This window comes from Syngnathus floridae, chromosome 21 (genome assembly GCF_059516105.1).
Source record: "Syngnathus floridae isolate MCC-2025c chromosome 21, RoL_Sflo_1.0, whole genome shotgun sequence".
In the NCBI taxonomy this organism is placed as follows: Eukaryota; Metazoa; Chordata; class Actinopteri; order Syngnathiformes; family Syngnathidae; genus Syngnathus; species Syngnathus floridae.
In genome coordinates, this window is record NC_142433.1 from 4,316,936 (window position 1) to 4,331,499 (window position 14,564).

The 14,564-nt window shown below is 45.8% G+C and overlaps 1 protein-coding gene and 1 long non-coding RNA gene across 12 annotated transcripts in view; both read right to left on the reverse strand.

Annotated features, from left to right (window-relative positions):
- LOC148380022 (uncharacterized) overlaps positions 1-14,564 on the reverse strand; it is a 199,698-nt gene that overhangs the window by 131,781 nt on the left and 53,353 nt on the right. For 10 of the 11 annotated variants that reach the window (XR_015855111.1, XR_015855110.1, XR_015855112.1 and 7 more), the window contains 3 exons: positions 10,065-10,215; positions 1,000-1,079; positions 180-256 (listed from right to left, as the gene is read on the reverse strand). This is a non-coding gene — a long non-coding RNA (uncharacterized LOC148380022). Of the gene's footprint in view, positions 1-179; positions 257-999; positions 1,080-10,064; positions 10,216-12,570; positions 13,182-14,564 lie in introns of those variants that run through there. The other variant, XR_015855119.1, reaches the window with a different exon arrangement.
- Positions 5,292-9,713, reverse strand: sox4a (SRY-box transcription factor 4a). Its single transcript, XM_088365703.1, has one exon. It carries the CDS (start codon positions 8,336-8,338, stop codon positions 7,241-7,243), a length of 1,098 nt encoding a protein of 365 aa, XP_088221829.1. The 5' UTR covers positions 8,339-9,713; the 3' UTR covers positions 5,292-7,240.

The following is a 14,564-nucleotide window of genomic DNA, read 5'->3' on the forward strand; positions in this document are numbered from 1 at the left end:
GACTCATTAGTTATGCTGTCTGGATACAGCAGCAACTATCGTTTTATGATTTTTAGGCATGTCACAACAACATAGCTCACATGCACGAACACAACGTGATAACTGCAAGGAGTCCTGAAATCAGGTTTTGTGGAAATGATTCCCTGTGATAAATAAATGGTGACAAAAATAGCACTTACCATGTTTGCCTCATAGTCGAGATTATTCCGGGTTCAAATCGTAGTTTGGGACTGTGCATGTTGTCTTTAGTGGTTTTCTGCATTAAAAATAAAAAATCATATAAGTTGTCTATAGTTGTGAATAGTTTTTTTGTATATATGTGCGATCATTGGAGGCCGTGACCAAAAACTTGCATAAAGTTTCATGTGGATTTACCAAATATGTCCAATTAGAAGTCTTGTGTGCCGCTTTGGGCAGTTTGGAGGCTCACAAAGTCGGTCATGAGCGAAGTTTACGTGCGGAGGTCAGTGAGGTGTACACGACAGCAGGCTTAATAAGCCAGTTTGGGAAAACAAAAGGATGAACAAAAATAAGAGCAATTGCATGCGAGTCATCATGAGTAGTTTCATCTTATGGCAGTCAGTCGTAGCCACGGGCTTTTCGTACAGGCTTCAAAAGTCCATATTTGAACTGAGGCAGCAGCAGCCCCCCCCCCCAAAAAAAAAAATCAAAACAGCCTTTTTTGGTTTGATAGTTGCCAAACAGTAGCATTTTCATACGCTTTACAAATCCAAACACATCCTCGCCCCTGACCCCGCAACTGTTTTAACTAAACTGACCCGACTTCGTCAGCTTTTGGCCCTCCGGGCTCAAATACAAATTAAAAACTTCACAAACTGCCTTGAACGAACGGACCCCGCTGGCCTGCGCTGAATCCTTCACAAGGTCGTTCAGAAATAATTCATATAGCTGGAACAAGTTACTGGGCTGATGGCCAAATGTAATTTTCCACAACTTTAGAAAGGGATTTGATGTTTGTAATTAGAAAGTCAAACGTACTTTATCTTGCTCGTCTTCCAGTCCGCTTTGGTGCACTCCGCATGTGCATGAGAATGGGCCTCCTGCAAAGCTGTGTAGTTCTGTAAAAGACACAAAAATGGATTAATATACTGTACAAGTCTATTTGACAAACCACAAATTATAAGTGATGTTTGTAAAGTATCACAAGATGCTCATAAAACACATAACCACATTGGCTATGCAAATACAGAAAATGCCAGAGTCATGGTTCATATAATAAACAAGCTATTTTTTTCTACAAAATAAAAAATTAGTTTTATAAACCCAAATGATTATTCTGGAAAATTTGATCAAGATTATTCTTTTTGGAGGATGGATAGGAATGTGGAATTCCCAGAAAAAAAAATCAGGAAATACCCAGACGTTATGCAACTGGTCCAGCCCAAGCATATTTTAGGGGAGGGCAATGCCCTTGCAGCCCCCCCTCTAGCTCCGCCACAGTAACTGAAATCAGATCCATTTGAATCCACAAAACGAGAAATGTCAGGCTATCATTAAAGTTTGTGAGGCATCTGGGAAGTGTGTGTGTTAAAAAAATGTGTCAATTTATTCAACAGATGTTAGCCATGATTAGTGAGAAGTTGCGGCGCTGTAGGAACTGTGACCTGGAAGAATTGTGGCATTTGCACCTTGCTTGCCCCCCCCCCCCCTTTACACTACATTTCTAATGACTTCCGTTCTTCTGTGCTAGCCTCAGCTCAGCGGAAGCAGAGTGTTCAAATGATGACAACTGTCCGTGGAGATGATGTAATTTAGGTTGTGTCACAGCAACGCTGACGCATTTTAATTTTAGCACTGCGGGCTGCATGTAGGTCGCCGTCTGCAACTGCCCGAGCAGCTCGGCTCTCTCTTTCAGCTCCATGGGAAAGAAAAAAAAACATCCCTACTTGAAGAACCATTTTGTGTTAGCTGCATGATAAGATTGTTCAATAGGCCCCGCACTCTATTTTTAGGTTCTTTCAGCTTACACAACGGCGCTTTGGCTGTTCCGTTCTGCACAAAACTGCCTCAACAGTGCCATGACAGCCTTTTAGAAATTTTGATCCAAGCCTCCGTGTTCTCAGAACTTGTTTGGAGGCTTTCAGGCGTACGACAACACCTACCACGATGACTCACGGGCGGTTGGAGCACAATGCTCGACAATGAGTTCGCCGCGTGCAGTACACAGTGTGCCATGGTGTCGAAATGACTCCAAAGTCTGAGTGTAGGTGGACTTGTCCGATCTTTTCATGCGCCTAATAGTCTCCATCTGTGCTTGTTGTGAAGCACTGAGGCTATTTACAGCGGTGCATGACTCCACACTTGTGTTGGCATCTGTGTCACCAAAAAGCCAAATGAACAACAATGGTGTTTACATTTGAGAAGATCTCACCGTAATAGTCACAATATTTTTTTTGACATCGGACCGAGGGTTATTTTCCTTCCGCCATCGAAGCTGTGTTTACTTTTATAGAAATGCTTTCTGCAAAAATGTAAACATGCTCGAAAGTCTTCGATATTTCACAGCCATGTTTTCAAATCATTAAGTGCCAGTCCACAGTTTATCTACCGATTGAGCTTTAATGAGGGCGCTACTTTGTTTATCCCATCCAAGAGCCTGAAGGGGCAACATCCCCCCCCTCCCCCTCCTGTCCTTTCCCAGACACCATTTAACCTCACACTAACTGTCCACTATTGGATTGTACCGAGGCCCGGCCCAGCTCCTATCAGCCATGGTAAGTAAACAAAGTGCAATCAGCGTTTTGTGTGGAGCTGTTTCAGTCACCGATTATATCACATCCCAGAATTCTTAGAGCAGGGGTGTCGAACTCATTTTTTTTCACGGGCCGCATTGTAGTCATAGGTTCTTTCGGAGGGCCATTATGACTGTCAACCCAAATAAATGTATGAGCACCTTGTTTTCTTATCAGACGATTAAAAACTGGTCAGATATTTAAAAAAAGATATTATTAAAAGTGAAGACAATTTGCAATTCTAGTAATGACACACGAATTTGATGCACAATTTGTCACATAAAATGAGGTGGCGGGCCGTATCTGGCCCCCGGGCCTTGAGTTTGACACCTGAGATTTAAACCTTAACTCTAGTATGAACCCTTGTTTGAAACCCTAACCCTAGCTTTATACCCTACTTTGAAACTGTAACCCTAGCTTTAAACCCTACTTTGAAATTGTAACCCTAGCTTTAAACCCTACTTTGAAACCCTAACTCTAGTAAGAAACCCGACTTTGAAACCCTAACCCTAGAGTTACTGGAGCAAAGTCAACAACAGACTTTTTTTTTTTTTGCATCTGAATATCGGATGTGTTTCTGAATGCCGGTTCAAAACCAAAAGGATTTGAGGCGTAAACATATGTCGGGGGAGAGGAAGCGGGGCGTTTTATTTCGGTATCAATATTCCATTTGAACTTCTTCTCCTCTTATCTCGTTTCTGTTTACTACAATGACATTTTGTGGAAATCCAACCGGCGGCATCTCAACGTTGGACTGCACGCCATCACAACATCTTTCGATGTATGTGCTTCAAAATGGCTATAAAGTTCCTATCGTGTCATTGTTGCAAGGACTCCAATTGCCTTTCTGGTTTTTAAAGTGTGTTTATGTTGACTTGGTGATATTTTTATACCCTTGCCTGGCAATATTTTTGTCCTGTAATATCTTCATGGGGGCTGAGGAGTGATTTGTTTTTCACTTTATCTCATCGCACATATGCAGGTTATAGCATTTGATTGTAAAGAAGCTGCATTACATTGGAAGATTTTTATCAGGGTCAAGCCCGCTTCAGCTTGCCAACTTATGTTTTGCAACTCGAAAGGGGGAAAGGCTTACTAAGAATTAACTGAATGGATAATCAGAACTGGATTGAGGGGGGTAAAGTCATTTGAACAGCACATTAATAATAGACAACTGTTACGTCATGTGAACATAAAATACAGCTTATATTGTCTTTGTGGTAAATTCGCTGATTATGCAATAAATGTACGAGATGATTAATTAACATTTATCTTGCTAGCAGAAAGAGACAGAAAGGTGATTCACAAATAGTTGTAAAAAAAAGAACAGGTCACATGTTCTGGCACCAAAGAGTCCAATCCACATGAAATGTTCTCAGAAGCTTGACTCATTGCAATTAGTCACATTCAACCGCAGCTTCAAGGAAATCTAGAATAGAAATATATGCAGAGGCGATGCAATTAAGCACAGCTAAATCCCTTTTAGTCAAAGCACAACACACTTTTCAAATAAAACATTGTCCTTTCATGCAAAATCTACCACTGTGGTCCTGAACAAGTCAACTTCACTGGATCGGAACACCCGAGTTGTTATTGAAGGGAAAAAGTTACAAATACTCAGCGGCCGCAATATGAGGTACACTTCTGCATTGTGCAGCTGCAGCTAATAAACCGGCCGGTGATGACATCATGGATCTAATTTCCAATTGCTGTCAAACTGTGTTGGTATTCTTCAGCCTCAAAAAGGTTAAAAATAAACAAAAGTAAGCCAATGAAGGTGAAGCGTGGCATCTTGGCTCGTCCCCTTAAGGCAATTTTGTTGACACGCATATCCGGGGCTCCATCAGATCCGAGTATGTCACCTCTCGTCTGATGTCAAGCTTATTGAAGCCATCCCAGTGATCTTTGGTATGTTCCCCGCGCCTTATCTTTCTCATTAGATGTCCCGGCACTCACAACACACACAAGGGCGAGATGGAAATAATTACCATTGTCCTTGTGGACCAGGGCGTAAATTGATACACGCTAAATACTGCACCTAAGGGGTCTCCTTCTTGTCATATGTAGCAGACAAATGAATGCATCCAGAAGGAATTAATTGGATTTGGGAGCAGACTCCTGCACGAGCACCAGGACAGACAAACACCCTCTGCCCCCCCCTCCCTCCTCCTCTCAATGTGCACACACTCACCTCATTCTCCTCTTTTATTCCAGTCATGCCTTCCAGAAATGTCTGCCTACCCCCCACCAATGGATCAGTCTGCGTCCCTTATTACACACGCACATACACACACAATGGCACACTGGTCCCGAGAGGATTGCAGCCTCTCTGGTTTGCTCTTGGATACAGTGTTACCATGGCAGCCACGTTTTCTGCACGTGTAGTACGAGACGGGAGAGGGTGAATGAGACCGCTCCTATTGATTCGCCGGCCACCTATCGATTCGCAGTCTGATCCGGCCGAGCAGTGCAAACGAGCCCGGATAGTCAAAGTCGTGGAATGTGATGTAGTATGAAAGAATGACAAGAATAGTCATGTTGCACTTTTCAGTTCCAGCTGATTTTATTTCCTTCTCGGAGGAAAAGAAATACAAATAAAAACGACAATCTGTACAGAGGTCTGAGAGGCAGTGATTGACCCAAAACATTGGCTGTTTTTTTTTTTTTTTCTTCTTCCTTGTAATAAACAACAAAATCAATATTGGCATGATCGGACACGACATGGTCATACACAGCATATTGCACAAATGAAAAAAAAATAAAACAACAACAACAAAACCCCCCCAAAAAAATAGAAAAATGTCTTGGAAAAAGAGAAACTCCCGGACCACAATCATCTTGAACGTGTCCAAAAGATGGCTGTCCTAGTGCCTGTCGTTGATCATCATACATAAAACACACAATCTTTGCTTATAGTACAGTCAGTTTACATAAATATCTTCATGTTATTATTCTTTTAAAAATCTTAAACACAACAGCTATAGCTACATATACCTGAATCTGAAATACAAATGCTATTTGCCATGCCATAATATAGGAAAAAACAATTAGCCTTTTGCTATACGTAGCCAACAGGTACAGAAAGGTTAAATACTATTTTGGATGCGGTTTGCGCGAGAAACAGATGAAGCACTTCATACACCTTCTTCCCTCCAAAGTCTAGGCAAAGTGGAATGTGAGTGAAATTCCATCCAGTGGTTCAAATAAAACTTATCTCGGAAAGTAAGAGCAGAAGAACAAGAAGAAGAAGAATTAGAAGAAAAGCACACAGAGGTATTAGCTCTATCTAAACAGTGACACTCTGGGATCTTTCAGTCCTTACAAAGTCTAGGATGTGTACTGGAGTAAGACACTCACCACTCAGGCTGCTTGGGAGCCTGCAGCAGTGGTGTTTTATTTACTTGGCTGGTGAAACTGGAGTCACTGTGCCATTAAGAAGCATGTGGGTAAATATTGTAAACACGGTGTGAGGTCAGATTGTGCCAGCCCCGCCCCCCAGGTTCTTTTGCACATGAAATGTAGATCCAAAACCATTTTTTGGAGGCTACCCCCACTTCACTGCCTCGCTTCCTCAATAGCCACGCCCCCCTTCGACTTCCGATAGATTTTGTACAAAAATACAAGTAAAAAAATCGTGACGCACTCAGAAAGTGAGAGAGGTCAGACACTTTAAATAAGAGACACTTCTAGCCCTTCCGCGCTGGATACAGACAAAGTGTATGTGCACACACAGGCGCGCGCGCGCACACACGCACACGCACAAGACCAGACTTTCTATGTATAAAAAAATTTTGGCCGGTAGAAACACATCGATATAAAAAAAGTCATCTTGACACAGAGGAACTAGAAACTTGAAGCACTAGGCAGAAAGGATGCAGACTGGGATGGGGAGGGGAGGGAGGGGGGGCGTTGGTCCTGAATTGTGCACTGAGTGTTTTAAGAAAGGTTTTCTGAAGTCTGGATTTTTTTTTTTTTTCAAAGTCCTGCCGTTGGAAAAAAAGCTGGTGATCGTGAATTGTGTCCAACCGAAGGTCTCACACGTTGCGTCATTACGCAGCAATGAACATTTAACAACAGCTAAATCCTCCTCATTCTGGAGAGCATGCGTGTTGATACTGGAACTACTTTTTTGGAGGGGGACGGACAAAAAAACACACACCTGAAGTGTCTCTTTCCCCAAATAACACTCATTTTAGCGTCACTTGTCATCCTCTCGGGGATTAGTTTCGAAGTCACTTTCACTTCTTTCTGCTTACATTCACTCCTCCACTCTGTCCAAATGCAAACTAAGCATTTTTTTCCCCCGCCCGCCTGCGCGCGCGCACCCGGCAGACGCACAGTCTGTGAATAGCGCGCACACGGACTGTCTCCTCTTTCCACTCTATTCCGTGAAAATGGCTCCGGGAGGGAGGAGGAGGAGGAATGGGGGTCGTAGAGTTCAAAACTCGGGAGGGTTCGTCACGGTTCTCCTCGGCTCGGCTGTAGCTTCAGTAGGTGAACACCAGGTTGGAGATGGTGGACTCCAGCCAGTCTCCTGAGATCATTTCGCTCACCTCCCGAGTGCAGTAGTCTGGGAAGTCAAAGTGCGAGCCGGCGCCGCACTCCCCAAAGCTCCAGTCCAAGTCCCGGTCCAGTTCTGCGTCAGAGAAGCCCATGCAACCCAGAGACATGCTCTCATAGCCGGGGCTCGGGTTTAAGTCGAGTCGCTCGTCTTCCAATTCCTCATCCGAGGAGGAGACTGACGAGGAGTGAGAGGCAGACGGCGTGGGGGAGGACGCGCGAGAGTACCTGAGGCGCGCGGTGGGGGACGAATCGCTCCCCCCGGGGCTGTGCTCCTCGTACAGGCTCAGCGGGTCGCTGGACTCGGCTGAGCTGCTCAGGGTGGGACTTGCCGGGACTCCCACGGAGGGAGGTCCGCTCTCTAAGCTCCCTGCCCCCGCAAAGGCGAAGCTGCGCCTCGCTTCCCCGGTGCGCTTGTCGGGGATCTGTCTGGCCCCAGACACTGACCTGGATTTGAAGAGGGTCTGGTGGTCGCCACTGGGTGACGCGCCATCCAGACCCGGGGGGCTGGTGGACTTGCTGGCTACGTGCTTGTGCGCCCGGCTCGCCGCTTTGGCTGCGGGGCTTCTTTTGGCTTTGCTGCTGCGCTCCGAGCTCTTTTCCGCGCGCTCCGCCTGCTGCTTACTTGCCCCGCTGCCCGACTTGACCTTCTTCCTGGGCCGGTACTTGTAGTCTGGGTAGTCGGCCATGTGTTTGAGCCGCAGCCGCTCCGCCTCCCGGATGAAGGGGATCTTGTCCGCGTCTTTGAGCAGCTTCCACCGCTTGCCGAGCCGCTTGGAGATCTCCGCGTTGTGCATGTCCGGAGACTGCTCCATGATCTTTCTCCTTTCGATCTGCGACCACACCATGAATGCGTTCATGGGTCTCTTGATATGGCCCGTCGGGGTTTTGCACCAGGCCAAGTCGCTCCGCTCCGCCGGGGTGGGAGACGCATCCATTTCCGAGTCCATCTCCCCGCTGTCCGTGGAGTCCCCGGCTGGGGAAAGAGCGTGAGCGCTCATGTGCTGCTGCTGCTGCTGCACCATCCTTACTGTGCGTAAAAAGTGCGTAAAAACACCACCGCTTCTCAACAATACGTCCCACTTGTTCCTATCACGCTGCCTGATAAACCTCACAACAACAACAAAAAAGTTCCCAAGTCTCTCTTCAATCTCGGAACCTTTTTGGGTTCGATTTACAAAAAAAAATAAAAGAAAAACGCTCCAAGTAGCAACTTTTCAACTGCCCGTGCGGCTGAAAACCCGACCCACTGGACTGAGACCACGTCGCTGTGGACGGCACCAGTGCAAGTCCTTTAAGTGGACGTCAGCGGCGCGGCTTGTGTGTGCGCTTGAGGAACCATGTGGTTGAATGTTGCAGCTGCGCTCTCTCATAGTCTCCCCGTTTTCCTGCGCGCTCTGTCAACGTTACTGTAAACACAACAACGACCCCTGCGCACTTTTATAGCTTCACTGCGAGGCACAGCGGCCAATCGCCGCCTATCTCCATCCCCGGTTATTCACTTTGGCCGCGCCTCTCGCCTCCCCATTGGCTGGGCCAAAAAGACACGGGCAATAATAATAATAATAATGTGCAATGAGGATCGGTGTGTCTGACCTCATTCCTGTCAGACTCGAGAGGGGAGACAAACTTAGCGTATTTATTGGAGCTCAGTGGGCTTCTTTTTTTTTTTTACTCATTGCTGCTGTTCAAATAAAAACTATGTGCAACAGTGAGGCAATCAAATGCTGTGAGTGGGACTCACTCAGAAATTCTCCCAGTCCTGGTATCATACATCACATAGCATTACATCACAACAAGTACTGTAAACAGGAATCTGTGTTTACACATAAAATGGTTTCAATCTGTAGTTGAGAACACCAAGACGGCCAAACATGTTTAAGTTCATCTAAATAGTACGTTGACGAAATAAAAACACTGATTGCTCCCCCATCGCAAGCTTCCAGTTCCATTATGTTCACATGTTCATGTCATGTAGGATCACATTACAGTCGGTGTCGCTAGATGTCAGGCTAGAGCCAAAAGGAGCTGAGTGTGTGTGTGTGTGTGTCGTGTGTGTGTGTACAGTACAGTCGTTCTGCAAAGCTGCCTGTTGTTAAACCAGATGATGTCATGCTGTGCGATGGTTGACTGGAAACTGCATAGATTGGCGATATAAACGCATTTATCAACACATCTCGACATATTTTAGGAGTATTTTAGAGCAGATTTTGCTATCAGCATATATAAAGAAACTTATTCACACCAGCAATGCAAACTCACCTAATCGCTGTTTTGTGCTTGTGGATTTTTGGACTGACTTAAGTTATTTCATAGGCAAATGTGCTTTGCTGTCATTCTTTAACATCTATTGGCAATGATGTCATCTGATTTTGGCAAAGCACTGCCCCCCCCCCAAAAATGTCCATTGCATAACTATTAAAAAATATTTTACTTAATTGTGAGCCCATTTGTACTCACTGTGCTAGATAAGTGATTAAGAATCTACACAAACTAATTTTTAGCTAGCTATTTTTTTCTTGATATTGAGACAGTAAATTAGTAATAACTTGGGCAAATATGTTTTTAGGCAATGATTTGAATAATAATAAGCTCATTCTTTAGTCCAAACATTCTAAACACGCACCTGCATTCATATTTATCATCCCAGTGTGTACAGAACTCCTCAGGGGGGGGGGGGGGGGGGGGGGGGGGGGGGCACACGCCTAGCAAACACCCGCGTGTGCGTTTCAACAGGTAAAGCGAGTCTACCTGTAATCTTATCTGCTTGTGTGAGCTGCAGCTGTCAGGTCGTTTCCAGTATGTCGCCGGCAGACGACCGATGGCCGCGCCTTCTTCAGAACTGCAGGATCCGTGTGTTTACCCCAAATACACCGACACTTTGTCTCGGCTCTGTTGACGCCTGCAGGGATAGTGTCATGATGAGAGAGTGCAAGCGGGAGAAAGGAGACTTCAACAATGACTTCATAAAATGCTGTTTATGGTGGGATGCTTTTCCAAAACTCATGTTGTGTATATACTTCTGGGAATTCAATAACATTTCGGGAGAACCTCCAAAAATGTGCTTGTAAAATAGTTTATTAAAAGATTGTACACACTGATAATTATGACAAAAATCTGCTTAAACATAAAAAAAAAGGAAATTACAGGTTGAAATTAGAATGTTACATCAAAACCTTGATAAATAAAATTTTTAGATTTCTCTATTGGTATAGCCCGAATGCAGTCATGTGACTTATTTACGACGCCTGTCGTGGATTGGCCCGAAAAGACAACGCGAGCGAGGCTAAAGTGCGCCTTTCTCCCGGCGCAGTCAAACGTAGGTATTCATTACAGCACTCACGCCGGCCTTTTCAGCTGCCTCGGAATGACGCGACAGTTTGACCTGCCCGCTCGTCATCTGCGGGTCAAACACAATGAGGCCTTTGTGTGCACGCCCCCGAGTGTAAACGTGCGTGTGCTCGAACTGAATTGGAGCCTTTCCAAGAATTGGAAGTTTTCAAAACCAGCGGGAAGTCCCTTCCACCCTGCGGTCAAATAGAGAAAGTGAAGACTAAGCAGTGATTTGCATATGCGCACGTTTTCTCTCTTTGTGACTCATCCTCGGGTCACGTTGTCCCTCGAGTGTTTTTGTGTGGATGTGTCAGACAGGGCAGGTGGCTGGCGCTCCATTGCACCCACCTAATGCTGTCAGCCCTTACATAACACTAAAACTTTTTTTTTATTTGGGCCATACTGTACCTCAGGCAGTTTTTCTGGTAATATCTTCAATTTGGCCTTGCTTTTATCATGGTGTGGTCAGAAGTATTTGTTGAGTGTGCTAGAGCTACTGTATTTTCCGAACTATAAGGCGCACCTAAAAACCTAACATTTTCTAAAAAGCCGAGGGTGTGCCTTATAGTCCGGTGCACCTTATATATGGACCAAATTCCTAAATTTAAACTGGCCCGAAGCATTGTGTTATGAAATCAATCATGAGTGGCCCGCTGAAGACTATGAATCATGAATCAAAAAGACTATGGATCACTATTTTGTGATTATAAAGTAATTTTTTTGCGTCTGAAGTTGAAATAAAAAAGATAAAATGGAGAATGATTTGGATTAAAAATCTGACATGATGCATTCATGGTGCGCCTTATAGTCCGGTGCGCCTTATATAAGGACTAAGTTTTCAAAGGGGCCATTCATTGAAGGTGCGCCTTATAGTCCAGTGCGCCTAATAGTCCGGAAAACACGGTAATATTATTCTCCAAATGCAAATAAGAAAATACAGACAAGACCAAGTGGCTCATTCAAAGTGGTCAAAAAGTTCAACCTTGTTTTTTTTGGGGGGGGGTCAGACCTCAACAGTTTCTTGCATTCCTATGGTTGCACTTAGCATAACTTCCAGTCTTCCAAAAAATGATTCATATGCTCAATGACGTCATTGGGAAAAGTCAAGTCAGATCAGTTGACTGTCATGGTTGCACCCCAAAAACGCACATACGTAAAACGACGCACAAAGTCGCGCAAGGCAAGACGGAACCAGTGAAGTGCCAGTCTACCGCTGCACAACTCAGACATGAGAGTCAAATCAGGAGGGCACACACACTCACACACACCGACACACAACCATCCACTCCAGCAGTCTCGCAGCACTTTCAGACACTCTGATACAACAATTTTTTTTTTGCATTGTGTAAAAAGCCAGAGGACCAGGAAGGAGCATCGACTGGGAGCACGAAGGAGGGGGGGAGAGCCATTTCGGTGGATGCGCAAGTCGTCAACAGCGCATTTGGTTCTTTTGCAAATTTCGACACCCAACAGTCGACATACAACGGACGGATACAGGACGGATACTTGGAATCGCACCGACTTCTTGGAGTTGGAGCCATATGGAACAAAAAAGATCCACGGAGTAGCATATGGATGAAGATACCACAAAACCGAAGATTTTGTTTTCTCTTGTGCGGGATGGATAAAGCGAGCGAAGGATTTGCGGGAGTCGCTTTTATTTCGGCGATGTCCGGGGAAGAGACAACGAGAATCAGGAATAAGTTAGGCACTGGGACGACAGCATGACCCCCCCCCACCAATAAAAAAAAAAAAAAATCCATTCCTGCACATCAGCAAGGACTGCATCGCCTAACTCGCCGCAATCTCCCTCTCTGCATTTTTACCTTTAGTCTCCCGCGACCTTATTTTAAATTTCAGAGCCACATGCAAACAACATACGCTGACTAAGACCACCCCGATATAACCTTGTACCCCCCCCTACCCTCGTTCCTCCTCCCCTTTTTATAAGCATAGCATCCTCCAGGGCAAGTCAGGTCAGAGGAATGCCGAGCGTGTCCTCACGTAGCCCAAGGAGCGAGCGGTGTCCTCAGCTCGCCCAGCCGCTAGCGGGGGTCGATGAGGCTCCGCCATGGAGCTCGGAGACCCCTCTGCAGCTCCAGACAGGCTCCAGACGCACTGACCTACATCAGCCTCCGCCAGACGAGCGAAGAGCGGAAGAGAGTGAGCGACTTCGAGAGAGAGCGAGCGAGCGAGAGAGAGAGAATGACGACGAGGACGCGTCGATTGCTTGATCAAATTAACGGCAAGACAATAGCGAGCGATCCGAAATATGTAACCTCAAATCCCCTTTTGCGTTCTGGATTCTTTCAGTCGTCACCTCACTTGCCTCCCTCTCTCATCCTCGCTCCCTCCCTTGCCGGTTTTGCACGATCGGCATCGTACCGCCCGAATCGTCTCTCCCTGTAGGAGGATTAGTCGTCTCCGGCATGCTTCCTTATCTGTCTGCGCTAGAAAAAAAAAAAAAAAATGAAGGAGGCAGAGGAGGAAGGTTAGCCGAGGGCTGAAGCGTCGGCGAGTGAGAGGCTCTGCAGTGCGGCAGAGCAGGAACAGCGTGTACTTCAGCAGTCACAGGGACTGGAGGACATAACGTGTGCTAAGAGGAACCGTGCGTCTACCTCGCTCCGTGTGATCATCGCTCCCCGACGACACTAAACGAGGATCAATTCCAATAGCAGGGAAGATAGATCAGACTAACGGGAGCGCGGCTCTCCGGGGACATTGTGTGGCAGTGGAAGTTAGTCTCTAATGCAACGTAGCTCAGTCACACTAACAATGTCCTTTTTTTTCCCAAGGTGAACATCAGCAAACCCCGGAGGGAGTCAGGAATAGAAGCAAAGCATATTAGAAGGTTTGCTTGAATCTACCCGGGGTCAGAATCTCCCGGTAGGGTCAGCGATGTGGAAAAATGGAAGCTGGTCCGGCCGGGCCTTACGGGGTTAATTTAGTTTTCTCCTCTAAAGCTCTCCTGATTTATTGTGAGCTGCTCAACCTCTGGCTTCATCTACAGAGGACGGACCCCCGTGTTGAGTCTCCAGACGCATTAGAGCGAGTGTTTTGCTCAGATTGAACAGATGACCGCAGATAAAACGAAAATCCTCTCTACCTTTAGCGGTCCAGTCAAGACCTTCAAATTGCATCTGTCAAATAAATGACAGCTTCTAATGGAGGTATTTGCTGCCGATGTCTGTCCTGGAAATCACGATGGCAGAACTTAACTATATCTCCTTGGTGTTGTTTCTTTGCTCGTCTCAGCATTTACACAAAGATCTGAGAGTCGCAAAAATCGTCTCGAATTCAAACAACCGTTTCTTTTGTGACCGGATCAAGCCGGCGCTCTCGTGTATTTACTTAAGTCGCGTATACAGACGGTGGCACGCTTCCTGCCGCTTGATTACGCTCGCAAACTCTTGGACCGGCCAAATTTTCAAAGCCCTCGCCGATTGAGACAGATAGAGCCGTATACGTTGGCTTCGGGAAAGGGGGGTGATCGGGTCCAGATGCAAAAAAGTAGGTCACCGCACTAAACATGTGCCAGACCCTTTCCCTCCCCTATATGTACACTTGCAATATACATAAGAAGAGTTGCCAAGTCCGACCATTTCCCTCTCCATCTCCCAAAATAGCACAGAGGGAACTTTGAGTGCGTCTGTCGACTTCCATCTGGCAAATATCTATCAGCACGCATTCTATATGCTTCCCCCCGACATAACAACAGGGTACATTCCCACGTCTTTTGTCTTCTCCTATAACACCCAAAACTAGTAGCTACGTTAAACCCCCAGACTCTTTCGTGCCATCCCAAACAACAGTGTGGTTTTGCTCCACACATCTTTAAGAACTTCTGGGGCCATGAAGGATACTCTTGGATCAGGACCAGCTTGATCTCCTCTGCAGGACTTTGAGAATATAAGTGTT

Coding starts and splice junctions, on each gene's coding strand:
- sox4a (XM_088365703.1), bottom strand. CDS start 8,338: ATGGTGCAGCAGCAGCAGCAGCACATGAGCGCTCACGCTCTTTCCCCA.